The sequence below is a fragment of the Triticum aestivum genome, chromosome 2A (assembly GCF_018294505.1).
Source record: "Triticum aestivum cultivar Chinese Spring chromosome 2A, IWGSC CS RefSeq v2.1, whole genome shotgun sequence".
Classification (NCBI taxonomy): domain Eukaryota; kingdom Viridiplantae; phylum Streptophyta; class Magnoliopsida; order Poales; family Poaceae; genus Triticum; species Triticum aestivum.
The window spans coordinates 120,646,399-120,664,390 of NC_057797.1; the positions used below are offsets into that span (position 1 = coordinate 120,646,399).

General features: G+C 41.2%; 2 protein-coding genes and 1 long non-coding RNA gene across 6 annotated transcripts in view; 1 reads left to right on the top strand and 2 right to left on the bottom strand.

Moving 5' to 3' along the window:
* Positions 1-889: 889 nt before the first annotated feature.
* On the bottom strand, positions 890-3,470 carry LOC123187911 (40S ribosomal protein S6-2). The gene is made up of 6 exons (XM_044599905.1): positions 3,268-3,470; positions 3,112-3,176; positions 2,174-2,231; positions 1,972-2,080; positions 1,607-1,879; positions 890-1,405 (listed from the first exon to the last, which is right to left on the bottom strand). The coding sequence occupies exons 1-6, from the start codon at positions 3,271-3,273 to the stop codon at positions 1,164-1,166; spliced, it is 753 nt and encodes a 250-aa protein (XP_044455840.1). The 5' UTR covers positions 3,274-3,470; the 3' UTR covers positions 890-1,163.
* A 4,080-nt stretch (positions 3,471-7,550) lies between these two features.
* On the top strand, positions 7,551-14,613 carry LOC123187912 (uncharacterized). Of its 4 annotated transcripts, XR_006494234.1 has the most exons (11): positions 7,551-7,891; positions 8,837-8,941; positions 9,116-9,189; positions 10,229-10,467; positions 10,558-10,706; positions 11,407-11,694; positions 11,800-11,934; positions 12,464-12,650; positions 13,570-13,640; positions 13,734-13,870; positions 14,244-14,613. It is a non-coding gene; the product is annotated as an uncharacterized lncRNA (long non-coding RNA). The 4 variants fall into 4 exon arrangements; XR_006494233.1 differs by having other exon boundaries at positions 11,407-11,934; positions 12,455-12,650; XR_006494231.1 differs by having other exon boundaries at positions 11,407-11,934.
* Positions 14,614-15,375: 762 nt separating this feature from the next.
* The window catches only part of LOC123187909 (serine/threonine-protein kinase SAPK2), a 4,721-nt gene continuing 2,104 nt past the window's right edge, over positions 15,376-17,992 (bottom strand). Inside the window, exons 3-9 of the mRNA XM_044599904.1 lie at positions 16,807-16,908; positions 16,661-16,714; positions 16,486-16,578; positions 16,311-16,403; positions 16,126-16,230; positions 15,920-16,018; positions 15,376-15,841 (exon numbers count right to left, since the gene is read on the bottom strand). Of these exons, the coding sequence (XP_044455839.1) occupies positions 15,557-15,841; positions 15,920-16,018; positions 16,126-16,230; positions 16,311-16,403; positions 16,486-16,578; positions 16,661-16,714; positions 16,807-16,908 (831 nt within the window). The 3' untranslated portion in view covers positions 15,376-15,556. The remainder of the gene's footprint in view (positions 15,842-15,919; positions 16,019-16,125; positions 16,231-16,310; positions 16,404-16,485; positions 16,579-16,660; positions 16,715-16,806; positions 16,909-17,992) is intronic.

The window sequence follows — 17,992 nt, forward strand, 5'->3', positions numbered from 1 at the left end:
GTGGGTTAGGGATACCACAGTCCCTCTAATCATCCAACACCATAGGTTAGTTTACTGTTCAGGTACAGTTTGTTAGTGGTGATTTTACTTTGCTTGGCCAGTATATAATGCAGAACGCACGGCGTCCGATTTGATTTGGAGTCGGTTTCGTTCTCTTTCGTATGATGACTTAGTTCAGGCTAATACGACATTTCCTATTGCCAGTACAAAGTCAATGAGATAAGCATTCCCTCCGTCTGAAAATAAGTGTCTTAACTTTGTATTAGCTTTATGTAAAATTGCACTAAAGTAAGACATTTATTTTGGGACGGAGGAAGTACCTTATATTACTTCTACACAATAGCTAAATGTCAATCGACTGAAATTCGAATTTAGGGTAAGTCGATTTTGAGAGTTTGCCAGGAAGGCCGGAAGGAACTCGCCGGAGGGCTACCCATCATCTATCTTAGAGTTGGGGTGGGGGCGGCAGAATGGCGGTAGTGCAATGTCGCCGAGGAAAATCGAAGTTGGGCCACGGTTGGGAGAAGGGCGGGGCGGCCCGGCTGGTGCGGGAGGTGGAAGCCGGCGGTTCGGCCGATAGTACGCAAAGTGGTAGATGAGCAGGAGGTTGAATATGCAATCTCGGCCGTCAGTTTTGTATCCGATGGCTGATACGAATCGACTGACCCAAATGTTTTTTTCAGGCGACTTGCACCGCACCCTTACTTCGCTTAAATGCCACCAGTACTAATTATTGTTCAATCCAATCTGCTGAGCAAGCAAGCCAATTTACAACTAGGAGACCAACAGACTGACTCGAATTAGAAGTTGCTGTGGGGTGCAACCGTGAGGGCGAAGGTGTAACCGTCCACTCAATTCAACCGATTGTAACAATATACCATCCCATAGATGCAATTTAACCTGAGACACATTTCATTCAGAATATAAACTGTATACAACAGATAAATTAGGAATAAATGAGCAAATTGAAGTACTAGAACATTTCAAACAGATGATAAGACCTATTGCTTTCAGCTCTACTTGAGTAGAAACTAACATAGAATTCCAGTAACAAACTCCAGCCGATAAATACCCATGTTCATGCAAAATATCATCAACTACCAACTCAAGAAAGCTGAAAGTAGAGGGTAGTTTTGTCCAACTAATGAAAGACTGTAAACATCTTAAGCAGAGGCAGCAGGAGCCTTGGTAGCAGCAGAAAGCTTGGACCTCCTCTTGGCCATGCTCTCACTCCGGCGGTCTCTTTGCTCCTTAAGCCTCTGTGCAAGCAGCTTCTGGTACTCTGCAGCCTCTGACTTCTTCTTTGCAATCCTCTTCTTCTTGTCGGCGATTCTCGCGCGCTTCCTCTGGAGGGTCAAGGGTGTCACAAGACGCTGGATCTTGGGAGCCTTGCTCACGGTCTTGCCTGCAAATAACAAACAATATTGTCTGCGTAAGAAACAAGTAAATTAAAGACACAATGTGAATTGTAGAGGATGTTTTTCTTTAGCAGGCTCCGGACAAGCATTATGATATTAAGACTTCAAAATTTCTTCAAGAACAATATAAGAGGGTAAAGTAACACAATATAATTCATCAGTAAGCAAACAAATCAAGGAAAGCTCACCCTTCTTGTTTGTGAAGGACCTGCGGTATGTGTTGACATACTGGCGTACATCATCATCCTTGCCAAGGTTGAAGAGCTTCTTGATCTTGGAAGCCCTCTTGGGTCCCCTCATCCTGGGCTTCTCAGTGTCGGTCAGGCCTGGCAGATCATTCTTGCCCTTCTTGACAATCACCAAGTTGATAACAGATAGGTCTTGGCTGACAATGCAACCACGGACAGACTTCCTCCGGCGCTCACCAACACGCCTGCCATGTCCACGGAAGCAAGATGTGCCTACGGAAGCGAGGCAAAAGAAAAAAAGGTAAGAGTTATAGTTTAAGAGAGAGAAAATGTCTGCGAGAAGTACAATGAAAATAGTGTAATACCCCTGTGAAGCAGAAGGCGAACACGCCCAGGAGTTAACACTCCTTGCTTCATTGGGAAGCCCTGCTTATCGCAGCCACCCATGATCTTGAAGATATAGCCCTCGAATTCCTGAGAAACAGAAAATGATAGATATCTTTAATCAAAACTACTAAAATATCAGCTGCAGGTTGAGTGTGATGAAATCACTTGCCAGTAGATTACCTCACCCAGAAGATCACCAACTACCTCCTGGGAGATCCTCTTGTCATAGAGGTTCCGCCTGTAGTTATATGAAACTATTAGATATCCTATCAAAAAAACAGAGGGTAAACTCCCAACTGTTATTATTCTGACAAACAACAGACTAAATTCCTACTACTATATTGATCGTTGACTACTAAAAGCCTCAACTCAACATTGTTCATGGTATCACAGGGTACATAGTTTACCATGTTCCCCCAAAATTATCAGTACTGAGCATCACAAGATAGTTGAAACTATTCGTTGTTAACTGATACTATGCTAGAGAGAAAATCATCAGACATAACTGGCTGCACCACAGACAAGTAGCAATAACATGAATTTGTGGGATGGGTGTAGTTTCTATGCTTAGCCCTCTGTTTTGCACTAATGCTAGCTCAGAACACATATATATAGGTTAAGAGTACACAATCAATTCAAACCATGCATTTGTATGTGCTCAAGTATACATGTACATTAAATGTGCTACGTTTGAACAACATACAGACAAAGACTGTTGTGACATAGTATAGTTATCAAAACTGTTACAAGAACAACCACCTTAACGCTGACAGAACCTCCATTCTAGTTCTCAACAACAGCAAAAGCTTCTAATCATTATTCAAGATCTCTACAGCAGAAAAAGTTCTCAACATGATTCTAATCGCAGCATAACATGATTCTAGTTTCCTACAAATAATAGTTGCGACAAATCCAATCTAACAATGTAACAGATTAGATTCTCCACAGCCAACACGCCAAGTGTTAGATGCACAAGACAACAGATTTAACCGAGTCCACCAAACTAATACAGGCCGGCCACAAGGATCCAAACTGAATAGCAACGCAATTTCGAAGAGTGGTGTGGTGACTACACGACGCGGGTCTAAAGAAAGAATGTGGGGCTGAGAAACACTCACAGCTTCATGTCGTCATCGATCTCCACCTTCTTCTGGCACCCCGTGGTGGGGTTCGCGATGTTCAACTGAAACCAACGCAAAAATAACACGAATCAGGCGCCCGCACAAACGCAGATCGCATCGGAGCACGACGGGAGGTGAGGAGCAGGTGCGTACCTTCATGGTGAAGTTGCGGCGCAAGCTCGCGGGCCGCGAGCTGGGGAGCGGTGGTGCGGCGGCGGCGGCGGCGCGGGCGCTAGGGTTTGGGGGCGAGGATGCGTGCGTGGGGAAGATGTGATGAGCTTATAAAGGTCGGGGGCGTCGGGGAGAAGTGGAGTGGGCCGTTAGGGTCCAGCCTGCGGCTGCTCGGTTGATCTGGGCCATTCTCAGCGCAGATGGGTTGGGCAGGATTGACCGGCCTAAAGTTTCTCAAAAGAAAAAAGACTAACCGGCCTAACGTGTAAAATGGGCCTATGCCCGCACATGCTTCACACGGTCCCTTAAAAAAATGGTTCCCCTAAAAAACATAAATAAAGAAGGTTGCCTAAAAAGAAATAAAGAAGGGGATGTATTCCCCTAAACATTATGGTATGGAATAAAGTGTGTTGTTCTTCAAAAAAAACACTGCCTCAAAAAAGAATTTAAAAATAAAGAAGGTACTATGAAAATTAATGTTGATGGTGTTGTGGGTAGACAACTAGACATGGAGATAGAGATAGAGGTGTTGCTGTTGTGATTTGTCGTGATCATCTAGGGAACTAAATGGGCTCGTTGTCGATTACTTCCATGGGTATAACTGATGTGCCAAAGCTAGAAGCTCTTGCATGTCACCATGCACTGGCATTGGCAACAAACTTAGACATCTCTTGGGTCCTAATTTCTTTGGATTGTGCCACTGTGATTAAATACGTTGAAGCGCGTCAAGGCGGGAGACATGCAACAATTATTCAGTGGATTTGTGTTGGATCACTCGAGTTTGTGGATTGTAAGTTTGTGCATGAAAGTAGGACTCGAACACATTGAGGTTGGTATTGTAGCTAATTTTTCATTATCTTTAGGAGTTGGAAGGCATGTCTGGTTTCTTCAACCTCATTATGTTGTAATGATTCCGATGAATTTACATGAATAAAGAGTCGTTATGCCCGTAAAAACAAATAAATAAATAAGCTCACTTAAAAAAACTCCCCTAAAAAACTTTTAAAAACATAAATAAAGGACGCTGATTTCAACAAAAGAACATAAAGGAGCTCATGATTCTCAAAAGGACAAAAACATAAAGATGCTCAAGTTTCTCAGAAAAAAAACTAATCTGCTTGGTCCAGAGAGGTGTGGTCTTGTTTTACTTTTGGTCTGGAACATGAAATACTCTAATTACCCCAAAAAAATTGAACATTCTAGCTGCCCTATAAAAAGGGAAATACTCAATACTAGGTTTTTAAATTGCAATACTAAAGTAGTTTACAATAGTAGTACAAACCCCTGTAAAAATAGCATCAGCACAAACCCGGTTAAAAAAAGAAGGAAGTGATGTCATCAGTTTTAATCATGAAAGAGTGTTTCACACAACCTAAAAACATAATAAGCAAGCAGTTGCACACCATTATGACAATCTTAGTTGCAAAAGCTACATGTTTATAACAGGTATGCATTTTTTTGTTTGCACAAAGTTGTTACGTCAGTTGCACAATTTGCAGTAAATAGGTGGTAAGCACATGACTGTTTTTACTACAAAGTTTTTCTGACTTTTTCCTCTGTTTATTGCAATGATCCGCAGGTTCCTGTTGGCAAGGAGCTGATTCAAATTTTTCTGCACATAATTTGATGCTACAATTGAGATGGAAAATCCAGGTGAAAGAAGAAAGAAGAATTGGATGACAGACTATAGATATCTGTTTTTCATCGCCGTTTCTATTTTTACTTATAGTATATTGAACATATTTTTACACTATAGCTTTGCAATAGGTGTGGTACCAGAATATATGTGTGGGACAAGAATATATGCGTGATTATTTTAATATGGTTTGTGGCTTCATTAGCCTTGTTTATTTCTCTGTTGCACAAATTGCTGGAGAAGTTGCTATTTGATCATTGTGTGGTTTTCACAAAAGTTCTTGTGTTTTAGCTGTCGTACTGTAGATTTTTGGTTTTGGTTAGAATAGATGTTTCAATTTCCCAGGATGCATATATCAGTTGCCCAACATGCATGTTCAGTTGTATAGTCAATGTGTTCAGTTGACTAGAATAGATGTTCCAATTTCTCAGGATGCATATATCAGTTGGCCAGCATGCATGTTCACTTGCATAGCCAATGTGTTCAGTTGGCTAGAATAGATGTTTCAGTTTCCCAGGATGCATATATCAGTTGGCCAGCATGCATGTTCACTTGCGCAGCCAATGTGTTCAGTTGGCTAGAATAGATGTTTCAGTTTCCCAGGATGCATATATCAGTTGGCCAGCATGCATGTTCAGTTGCACAGTCAATGTGTTCGGTTGGCTAGAATAGATGTTTCAGTTGGCCAGGATGCATATATCAGTTGGCAAGCATGCATGTTCAGTTGGCTAGAATCATATTTTAGTTGGACAGAAAATATGTCTTAGTTGGCTTGCTGAACACATCCAGGGGGGAAGGGGAAACTTGCCTGGCATGTATGTTAGAAAACATGTTCAGTTTTGATCTCAAACCATGTTTAGTATGCAGATACACTCATAGGAGGTGGGGGTGGTGTGATGTTGACAATGGGGTGATGTGGCAGATCCACTCCTCTTTTGAAGCAACTTCTCCATGGATTTGCTGATAAATCCATGGAGAAGGGTGTTTACAGATGCAGTACAAGAAGGAGGAGAACTGAAGAGGGGCAGAGAGTAATTACTTGCCTGATGTTGCTGTATGGTATGGCTCTGATCACCCTGCCCTTAGATCAATTTCTTGAAACAGTTTCTTTTATTTTTGGGCTGCCATGGCGGCTGTACAAGAGGAGAAAGAAGGAGCCTTGGATCCCTTTCTTTTGTGGAGAAGAAGGTAGTATGGGAGGGGCTGGGGCGTGGGGGCGAGCGGGCGTGGGAGGGGCTGGGACGTGGGGGCGAGTGGGCGTGGGGACAACTGGCCATGTGGGGATCGTCTTTTCTGTTCTGGATTGAGCGCTCCATCGTCTCGGTTTGGTGGCCGTCTGTCCCCTTCCTTTTCTGTACCGCGTGGGAACAGGGCTTAACTTTTTAGGCCGGCCGCTCGATTGCACTAGTGGGCAGCCGGCCACCCACTAGACACATCCTAAAAAAAGGTTTCCCTAAAAAATATAAATAAAGAAGGTTGCCTGAAAAGAAATAAATAAAGTCATCTTTGTATTGCCCTTAAAATTATGATATGAAATAAAGTGTGTTGTTCTTCAAGAAAAAAAAACTTTGCCTCAAAAAAGAATTTAAAAATAAAGAAGGTACTATGAAAATTAATGTTGATGGTGTTGTGGGTAGACAACTGGACATGGAGATAGAGGTGTTGCTGCTATGATTTATCGTGATGGGTATAACTACATGGGCTCGTTGTCGATTACTTTCATGGATATAACTGATGTGCCAAAGCTAGAAGCTCTTGCATGTCGCGAGGCAGTGGCATTGGCAACAAACTTAAACATCTCTCAGGTCCTAATTTCTTTGGATTGTGCCACTGTGATTAAAAGACATTGAAGCGCGTCAAGGCGGGAGACATGCAACAATTATTCAGTGGATTTGTGTTGGATCACTAGAATTTGTAGATTGTAAGTTTGTGCATGAAAGTAGGGCTCGAAACATTGAGGTTGGTACCGTATCTAATTTTTCATTATCTTTAGGAGTTGGAAGGCATGTGTGGTTTCTTCAACTTCATTATGCTGTAATGATTCTAATGAGTTTATATGAATAAAGTGTCGTTATGCCCGTAAAATAAATAAATAAATAAGCTCACTTAAAAAAACTCCCCTAAAAAACTTAAAAAACATAAATAAAGACGCTGATTTCAACAAAAGAACATAAAGAAGCTCATGATTCTCAATAGAAAAAAACATAAAGATGCTTGAGTTTCTCAGAAAAAAAACTAATCTGCTTGGTCCAGAGAGGTGTGGTTCTGTTTTACTTTTGGTTTGGAACATGAAATACTCTAGTTACCCCAAAAATAAATTTGAACATTCTAGCTGCCCTAAAAAAAAGGGAAATACTCAATACTAGGTTTTTAAATTGCAATACTAAAGTAGTTTACAATAGTAGTACAAACCCCTGTAAAAATAGCATCAGCACAAAACCGGGTGAGATCGTAATAACAAAAAGTAGCATCTAACTTATAAAGGATGAAGGGGTAGGTAGTCACAGCGAAGGTGGCCACGTCGCCTTTAAATCGCCATCGCCATGAACAGTACTCGTGCCACCGCCTGTAAATTCCGTGCCCCGCCAGGGGCATTTTAGTCTTTTTACATGCAGGGATATAAATCACAGCCGACCACGCTGAGAAACCCTCGCTGCCGCCTCCCGTCCCACTCGCCTCCCCCTCCTCGTCGCCCCCTCCTTCTCCTCCCATCGCCGCCCCCTCCTCCTCCCACCCCGTCCCCTCCTCCTCTGCCCCTCCCCCCGCATCTCGTCCGCCCCGGGTGCGGAGATGAGCTTCCCGGCAATGGCGGCGGCGCTCGTGGGCATCGCGGAGCTCGAAGATGCAGCAGATCCCCACCAGGGGTGGACTGGCACTTGGGGTACTCCCCGACAACGACGGCCCAGCGGCGAATGGTGCGAGGGAGGCCGGCCACCGCGATGAGTTCCTCTTTCTCTCTCCCCGATCTAGGTCAGATCCCGTTTAACCCCCCTCCTGCCATGATTGCTTGTGCCATGATTTGCTCCGTGTTAGGATGAGGAAGTAGACCTGCAGGAGGAAGAGAGGATCTCAGGACGCGCTCCTTATTTGACTATTGAAATACGAAGTAATAAGAGAGATTAAACTTGTTTAGAAGAGAGAGCAGCAGCGAAGAATAGAATAGAACAGCAAGTCATAGTTTTAAGAGTAAAAAGAATGAGAGAGTAACTAAGAAATTAGAATAGAGAGAAGATTTGCAGAGTTAAAAGAGTATGAATCCTACACTTTCTAGCTGAGAATAGATAGAGAGAAAGCAAGACACAATCAGTTCTAGACATGATAAACCATACGTTGTAGCCTTGTACAGACAAGCAGAAGTACAAGAACATGAGATGATGCAGAGAAGAGAGTGATATAGTGAGAATACATAAGTAAAGAGCTAAAACAAAACATACTTACAGCTTCAAAGAAGTAGCATAATAAGTAGAACTTGAGATGTATGAAATAGAAATTGTCTGCATTGATCTGTTTTATATAGATGTCTAATTAGCTGCGCAATCATACATGGTCTGGTTAGTAGTTTGTTTGTCTTGATCATCTTGATGTTGAGTTGTCTGCAGTTGTTTTTTAATAGACTATTATTTTGTTTTAGTGTTTTAGTTGTCTGCATTGATCTGTTTTATATAGATGTCTAATTAGCTGCGCAATCATACATGGTCTGGTTAGTAGTTTGTTTGTCTTGATCATCTTGATGTTGAGTTGTCTGCAGTTGTTTTTTAATAGACTATTATTTTGTTTTAGTGTTTTAGTTTACAAATCTCTCATGAGGATCTTGCTATCCAGCTGTATTTTCCCTTTGGAATCTACATATCCAGTGAAGTTGGGATAGGCTATTTTTTTTAGCTCTAACCGGTTTCTTTCTTTTTTGTTTCGCAGTTTCTATGATTTCCAAGGGTGCTGCTCGGGTCAATGGATAATGAAGAACTATATGACCAACTTTCCCCAGCTCCAACATCTGCTACTAACAATCTACCTGAGCAGGTATTTCTCAAATCTATAACGATCCAGATCTGTAGTTGTTCTCCCTTCGTTGATAACAGTAAATGATTGATTTTGCTTTTAAATAGCCTACCATGGAGGTGACTCATTAACCCATGAATCGTGGTTGATTTTTTCCTTTAATGCAACGCTCGTCGTTTCAATTTGATTCTGCAGGCTGTAAAATAACTAATAAGGAGACCCCATGGTTGTTCGCTTATTTGGATTGTGACTTCTTTGAAAAGAAGAGGGTGAGTTTTTCCCTTGTTCGCTTAATGTCGTGTGCTTGTGTTGTCGCTTTGTGGGCTACGACTACTACTTATGCTGCTAGATGCCTAGATGTGTGTGCTGCTTGTTATATATGTGCTCAGTCTTCAGTGCTCTTTTGTTCTGGTTCTGCTGCTGCTTGTGCTGCCGTGATGTGCTACTGGCTGCTGTTGTTGCTTGTGTTGCTGCCATGTGCTACTACCTGCTGCTGGTTGCTTCCTTATTCGGTTATTTGTGAAACTGAGTACTCTTTGTGAGAGGAGCAAATGAGATGAGCTTCATTTTTAGTTTTTTATTTAAGAAGCAGTGAAAAGAGTTTGGATTTTAGTTGTGATCTATTTGCAAATAGCGGATTTCTGGGAAGACGCTCAGATCCTCGACTCATTTCACCATCCAAATGTAGTTCCATTTTATGGCGTTGTTTGTGGTGATCCTGATGGAAGCTTAGCAACTGTTGCTGAGTTTATGGTCAATGGATATCTCAAACAATTGTTGAGGAAAAATACAGGTATTGCTTGTGTAATCAAAGAATATTTTGCATGCATCAGATGATAATAGATCTAACATATAAAAGCCGCTAGAGTACCCGCCCATCCAGCGCCCTCGTGGCTTCAAAATGATCCTGCACGCTCGATTCGCCTCGCTGGCTGTTGGCATCGTACTTTTTATCGCCGTGGTAAACATCAGGTGTTAGGCTATTTGGTTAATTAGGGTGACGGATTTCATGCTTATGTTAATTGTTTGTGGTTTATTTACGGGAGAAAATAGTGGTAGTTTATTTATTGGCATTAGTTAGGAATGCTGCTATTAGATCTACATGGTTGCGGTAAATGTTCAACTATTTGCCAAGTTGAGGGCTTAATGTTAGGCTATTAGGTTAATTAGGCTAACAGATTTTGGTACTTACGTGAAGTGGTTGGGGTTTAATAGGGTAAATATACCTTCCTCTTTTTAGTTCTAATTCATACTCGCTTGTTTATGGGTGGTTGTAGTACAGTTTTATTGATGGTAGTGATTGTGCAGGCACTTTGGTACCTGAGATCAAAGAGGAGGGTGAGAAGGGTGAGAAGAAATGAAAGAGGAAGAAGAGGAACAAGAAGAGCAAGGAGGACGTTGCCGGTGACAATGTGGGAGGTGCTTAGTTCCTCATTTTCAGCTTTTGCCGGCTCGACTGATGCGGGCAATGACGATGCAGTTGAGCGACTTACCCACAGATGAGAGCTCGAGGAAAGCTGCAAATTTGTGGAGGAGCGCCGGCATTGGTGAGCATCTACCAACTTTGTTCCTCCTTTCCTCACTTGCAATTTGATGGTCTCCTCTCCTCACTTGCAATTTTTCTTTCGCGTTCTCAGATGCTCTTTCAGGCTCTAGATTGATCGGGTGGTGTATGTGGTATGTTGTGCTCTCCGTGTTGACCGTTCACCACCCGTGGAGCAGCCGTCCGTCCGAGCCAGATCGGGGACCCACCAGAACCACCATCACGGCCAGTCGACGCCACCAGGTAGCCACCTCTTCGCATAGTTGTAGATTAATTTGTGAATTCTGTAGGGCTCAACAAAAGGGCATACTTCAACTGGAAAATAAAATCAAATGTAATGAGTAGGATGTGTTCCTGTACTCATAATGCATTAATGCTCCATAGTCTCGCCTGATGTGACCAATTGTTATAGAGAGATGTTTTATCTTTTTCCCGCACTGTTGAACCATTAATTTTACCTATTTGATGCCTTTTCTTTTAGGCATGGAAATGCTTCTTTTGGTCATGCTATACTATTATAATAATAGTGCTTATTTTTGCTACTACATCATGCTTGTTAGCTATGCTTGACACATGTTTTTCCTGCTAAACCCAGCAAGCAGTTTTAGCCCATTTGGTCTTCCATTAGTTCAGTGCCTGATTCGTCGGGGTTGTTGTGTTTTCTATGTTTCTCATCGTGTGTCGGGCAGTGGCGAGTGCAGCTAATACTAATACGCCAATGTGAGCTTCTTACAGACCTTGTTTCCCTCTGCTCCTGCTACCTCTCCCTCCCCTTATATGCAAGATTGTACGATCTGCTTCGTTTCCTTGCTACATTTTTCCCACGGTACATAAACCTCTGACTAACTGAAGAGAAAATGTCGTTGCCCTATAGTATTTTTAGATTAATTTTGTGTTGTTTTCTATATATTGCATTCTCACTACCATGCTTAATTATTTACAGGGCCATCAGAACATGTAACTCGAGTCTAGCGCCGCCTACCCAACAAGAATTGCATAGACTTCATTGTGGAAATCTGAATGTAGTTATTTATATGGGGGTTGCGACAGTAAGCGGGTCAACACCGCTGAGGTGCACAACCATTCCGAGAAGTTGATGACCCATCTTGCCATTCTCTTATTGCCTGCTTGAGGTGCTAATTATTAATTGCTTGTCGGGGTTGATCGTTGCCTGGGTCGATCGGCTGGAAGACTGAAGGTGTTGCAGAGCCTGCTACCCAATTCCAACAAGGTCACTCCATTTTTCCTTCTTTCTTTGTCCCTGAATTTGGTGCTGCTGCGTTTATGTTTGTGATGAAATTAATGGGTTCATGTTTGCGTTGGTCTGCGGGGTTAGGCATCAATTCTTGATGGGCCATTGAGTATCAGAAGCAACTGCATCTCCAAGTATAGGTCATTAAGCATGCCTGGATGCATTTGGATGATGATCTCAGTTTGAGGGAGTTATTGGTCTCATCGATGACATACGCAAGTAAGATCTCTATGATCAGGGTCCAGTGCTTAGTTAATTTCTCGAGTGCTTGAATTGGTTGAATACATATGAACCATATCATAGGAAGAGATGTTGTGCTAGCTTTAGACAATGCACATTGTTCAGTTCATATATGGTTCCAACGATTAAATTCCATATCACAGGTTTGCCCAAGGCAAAAAATATTAGTAATGCCACATGTATACAGTTAATGTTTATTCACATGTTTCCGCTTCCATTTTCTTGCCAGCAAGCAACACTGACCTCACACGTGTACTACTCGTTGCATTTGCTATATTGATTTACAAATAGGCTATCATGTATGTGAAGCTTTCTTCTGCTACAAAGGGCTCCTAGGCTTAATATCTTTATAGGATTATTGAGTTATTGAATCTAAAGGCATATAATCAGTTCTCAACTGATGTATATATATATATATATATATACATTTTTTTCATCCTCAAAATAATGTCACTTACATGTCTTGTCCTACATTTGTGATGTTGCTGAGGAGGTTCAGTTCTTGCAGGCGGGGTAAAACTTGAGTCACCTATGAAATGATTTTTACCATTTGTCAGAGCAGAGGTTTTTCTGGGGTTGAGCCTGTTTGGCTGTTTATGAGCAGGCAACACTATGGTCGATCAAGCCCTTGCAAGATAGTAATGCATTTTTGCATTCTGGGGTTACAATGGCGAGTACTAAACAAGACGACCATGGTATGAACTTTGTATTCTGGGATTGTGCTAAATTTCATGCTTCTGACTCCAGCAATGCATTTTTTTCATGTACCTTCCATTTAGCTAGAAACTTGGGATAACTGAGGGAACTTCCTCACTTTTTCCGCTCTTCTCAGATTTTAGATTGGGCGTATAAACATGCGTGTCACAGATTGAATTTGAATTCGAGTATAAAATTAAAATGGGGAATAAACCATTGTGCCATGTTCAAAATTAGAACTATAAGGAAGAAAGAAATTATCAATTAGGATGTTGTGTTGTTTCTGTGTAAATATATGCCATGCTAACTTGATGTTTAATATAGGTGTGTAGGATAATGTCACATTTCCGTTGCAACCAATAACTTTCTCAGATTTAATCAGTTCTGTGAAGCAGTTGAACTACCAAAGCAACCACTAGCATCATTTTTTATCAAAATTTGTTTTAGTTTACTCCACTTCCTATTCGTTCCTTTTGTATGCTGAACTGAAAGTAGAACTGGTTAAGCATTTAAAAGAACCTTGTTGCGGTTTTTAATACATGTTGCAGTTTTTAAGTGGCACTACAAAGATACCCCTTATAAAGCAACACGTATTCAACAATGTTTTGTTGCAAAATTTTGCTTCATTGCTATGCAACACTGCCTTCTAATCTGAAAAATCTGACAGATATCACAACACTCATATGCTTATAAAGCACATGTTTCATAATAACTAGATGAACTATATACATGCTCTCCTTTTTATTGATTAGTTGGTTTAGCCCCTAAACTATCTTATATTATCTAAAAGAAGGCAGGCATAATTAGTTTTCCTGCAATTTTTGTTAGTTCTCTATATTGTTTTTGTTGATTTTTTATCTATTCTTCTATATCCACTCATGCAGTAGCAGTACATATGTACAATATTTTTGAATGCAGCTCCAGGAATAGGAACGTTTCCCGCAAAAAAAGGAATAGGACTGTACTCCTCCCAAAAGACAAAAGCAAGAGTAAGTATTGCTTCTCACATCCTATAGAAAATAATCTCACAAATCAATTTTTCCCTTGAAATATTTACGGTTGCAAATATCCATCTTATGCAGCAATGCAGACAATAAAAATCCAGCACCAACAATGAATAGCCGGAGTAAACAAAACAAGCAAACCAAATCATGACGGCCCTTGAGGAAGGGTTGCAGTGTCGAGGAGCAGCAGGCATGTAAATCTGACTGCAATTCGTGTATGTCTCTTCCTATTTATCTGTTGTTCAACTGTGTTATTTGTGTACTACGACAAATTTGAGTAATTGTCGGTCATGTAGCTAATGTAGGCGCAACTTCATGAACGTCTGCCAAGGTTCTTAGTGAGGGCTTCCTCTAAGATGCTTTCAAATTTTTGATTATCTAGCATATATATGCAGTGAAGATGTCTCTCCTTTTTGGTACCGCTCTGAATAGGACACATGGTGTTCATGTTCTGTTAGATAATTTTATTCTTGTGTAGTTTGATTTAAAAGATGATAGGTCAGAATGACAGAATGTGATTAGTTTTGCTTTTCCTGCTGCTACACATGATTTTACTTTTACTTTTGTTTTTGATTGTTTCTTTTTCAGTTTCTTAAGGCTAGAACACTACAGTGATTGATTATGCACCTGAAGGATTGATGAAGCTGCTTGGACTGAATTTCTCTTTAAAATACATGGTGATTGTTTGGGATGATTGGGCAAAAATAGTTGGGAATTGGTTTTTTATTACATGCAAAACTTCAAGCCTTGGGGTCTTGCTGACATTTGTTGTTTCAAGTTTAGACCTTTTTCACCGCTGACTATACTCTCAAGTTCAGGTCACGGTGGATGGTTTGAGAGGAGGAAGGCAGAGCAGAGACAAACGACGCATTCCATCATGCATGTGTGTGAATTTGTATCGTCCTACTATTGTGTTGCTTTGTTTTACAGTAATAAATAAAGAGATGAATCAGATTTTCTTTGGTTCGTTAGCAAAATTTTACACATCAAGTATTTTATACATAGCTAGAAAAGTGTACCATCTGATTATTGTTTTATACACAGTTGCTTGATTCTTTTTGTTCCTCTATAGGCCTCTGATCCTGTCTGCAGTGTGTGGCTAGGTTGTTCGTCCACCTAGGTCGTAGGTTCTTTTCTTCCTGCCGACGGCAGGTACAAGACTCAATCAATGGTTAATGGACAAGCACTATATACACCATCCATCTATGCTAATATAGCCTGTCTTTTAAAACCAATGTATGCTATTACCAAGTGATCTGAATATTTTCTTTTAAGCATGAACTTTCATGTAATGGAATATAAGTATCTTTAAGTTGATTCTAAATCAATCTCATACACATGCTTTGTATGCTTGGCTCGCTTTCGCTTTTTGCGCCATGGTCAAACATGCAGCGATGACTTTATCTAATATTTATCACTTCAAAATGTGTCTGAAAAATATTAATGTACACTCTCTCAATACATGACTTGCTTTTGGCCTTTGCGCCATTGGCGCAACTGGTCATCTAGTAGGATGAACACAAGATGGATCAACAATTAGGACGATCCCTCCAACTAATATAAACTGCTGCCCGCAAACAAACAAACAAAAAACCTACTCCCTCCGACCCATATTATACTTGTCGCTGGTTTAGTACAACTTCTCGGAGGGAGTAATATAAACTGCTCAAGCACAATGAGAAGCAAATCACCAGGAATCCAGCTGAGGACACCAAACACATATGGAAGTGTAGTTATACTTATATTTTATCCACAGCGTCACTACCAACAACGGTTACAGAAAACAGATGTAATCATACAACAGCACAGCGCAACCCTCTGAAACAAACGACACAACAGAAGGATGAACACATTACAAACACAAAGGCCACACCACCAAGGGGAACCGCCACGCCTGCTCGTCACAACGCGCACACGAAGTCGCCGCTGTCCTCGACGTCCGCGTCGACGTCGTCTATGTCGTCCAGCTCCATGCTCCCTAGCCCGGGCACCGACAGCTGCCCGGCGAACTTGGAACCGTCGCCCGGTATCCGCGCCTCCTGGATGATGGCCATGATCTCCTCCAGGGTCTGCGGGGGAGCGTTGACGCCGACCATGTGCAGGCTCATCTGGTACTCGTCGGTCATCTCGATCGGCAGATTCTTGAGGAACCACGGGTGGTTCTTGATCTCTTGGATGGTTATTCGCTGCAGGAAGTAGCTGGTGAGAATGCAGGTATTCAGCGTTTCTGTTTGGAAACATAGCTGTTTGGGGAGAGGGATTACTTGCTCAGGGTTTGCCACGAAAATCCGGGACAGCAAATGTCTGCACTCCATCGAAATCCGGACGTAATCAGGTACCGAGTATTGTACGCTGAGTATCCTCTGCAAGGATCTTATAAACTTTTACTCCCAAGCATAATTAATGGCATGCGCTGAGTGAAGCAAAATGGAATGAGGATATGGTGCAGCTGATTGTTGGATGAACTCACAGTAATTGTCTTGCGGAAATTCTTCGGTTCGTCTGGGTCCTCAAAAGGATAAGCGCCGACAAGCATCACATATAGTGTTACTCCACAGGACCAGACATCAGCGACCTGAATTGCACAGTGATGTTTGAAGGTTTCAGGTGAAGGATCATGAACACTTGACAAGAGAAACAGTAAATAGAAATTACCTTTCCATCATATTCCCTTCTAGAAAGGACCTCAGGGGCGATGTAGGCAGGAGTACCGACGGTCGATTTTGGCTGAGAGTGCAACACAGAGGACTGAAAAGAAGATGTATGGGTAAGTATACTGGCTTAGTTAGTAAGCAGGTGATTATAAATGTCATAATCTGCTATGGATTACCTTGGAGTAACCGAAATCACATATCTTGAGCCGGGGTGCTTCGCTCCCATCCAGGAGCGTATTTTCTAGTTTCAAATCTCTATGACATATTTGCTGCAGTGGTAACAGGATATGGTTATGTGCTATGTGCTACTTCTAGGTTGCTCTTGTAACTTAATTTGAAATAGTTGTGTACCATGGAATGGCAATAGCTAACTCCAGAAAGCAATTGTTGGAAGAAGAACCTAGCCTGTTGATAAGAATGAATAAGTCGATAAATCATCAATACAATGGCATGCATGTAACTATTAATTATCATAAATTGTGATGAATATCGTATACCTCATTCTCGCTAAATCTTCCAGAACCACAGATCCTTTCAAATAGCTCACCGCCAGCAGCGTATTCCATAACTATGGCCAAATGTGTGGGAGTTAGCACAACCTGAAAAACTAAGTGATCTCTGTTAAGTCCTGCAATCTGGATATGATAATAGATTCATACTTTGAGAAAATAAGACACTGATTTTTAGTGCTCCTAGGAAATAAAAGGAGTTAAACTGAGAAAATCCTTGGTCGATTTGGACTAACAAAATTATATATTTTTAGGCCAGGTCAAAGTATTAATCAATCGCTTTCATATTTGTACACTTTTACGCAAAGGTGGGGGACTATTGAAGCAAAGCTTCTTTTGAGACAATACCATTACAAGTATAACTACCTGGAATAAATATTTCTTATGGTTATGGTGTCTGTCTCTGTCACGTCTTGAATAAAAAAGTATGATTGTGTTCAAATTTAACTATGGTGCTAGAGTTACAACATTTTTTGCTTGTCCATGCATTCACTCGTTCTGAACTGCAGTTAGAATGCATAGCATGAGCAAGATTTCAAGTCCAAGAATAACATTAACCTGCAACACTTGAACAAGAGGCTATGGTGTCCTACTAGGCCACGGTCGCTTCCAATAGTCATATAATGAAAGTTCACATTGCGGCCCCTAAGCAATTATGGTATCTTCACACAACGTAATGGTGGTCTCAATTCTCAACGCCAGCGGCAGGTCCACAACAGAATTACCCAAGTTAGAGGGCATGCACTAGGACAAGCTACTGAATGCTGATAAGCATCCAATCATCCAACAGAATTAATATGTTCTCACAAACAGTTGAAAAAGCAGCCCACTAGTCATGCACATGGAATGAATAAACATAAAATTACCATATAAGCGAGAATAAGGGTCTATCGGAATATTCATAGCCACACCTAGCATATGCTTCAAACTACACAAAATAGGAAAACCACTGTGCGCATAAAGTTTAACAATAAAGGTATCCGTCACTACCAAAAGTGTCCTTTCAAACGCTGCAACTAGGATAAAGGTTTTCTTTACATATTCTAATTGTGCTATTCAGGTTAATGGATGGATAACAGATAGGCACCACTTTCTTGCTGGAATGGGTACAGGACAGAAGCCGAGAAGTTGAACATTACATCATATCATGTATGCATTTATTTATTTATTTTGT

Coding starts and splice junctions, on each gene's coding strand:
- LOC123187911 (XM_044599905.1), bottom strand. Junction 2,232..3,111: donor ATCGATGACGACATGAAGCT/GTGAGTGTTTCT, acceptor ATATAACTACAG/GCGGAACCTCTATGACAAGA. Junction 2,081..2,173: donor TTGGTGATCTTCTGGGTGAG/GTAATCTACTGG, acceptor TCTGTTTCTCAG/GAATTCGAGGGCTATATCTT.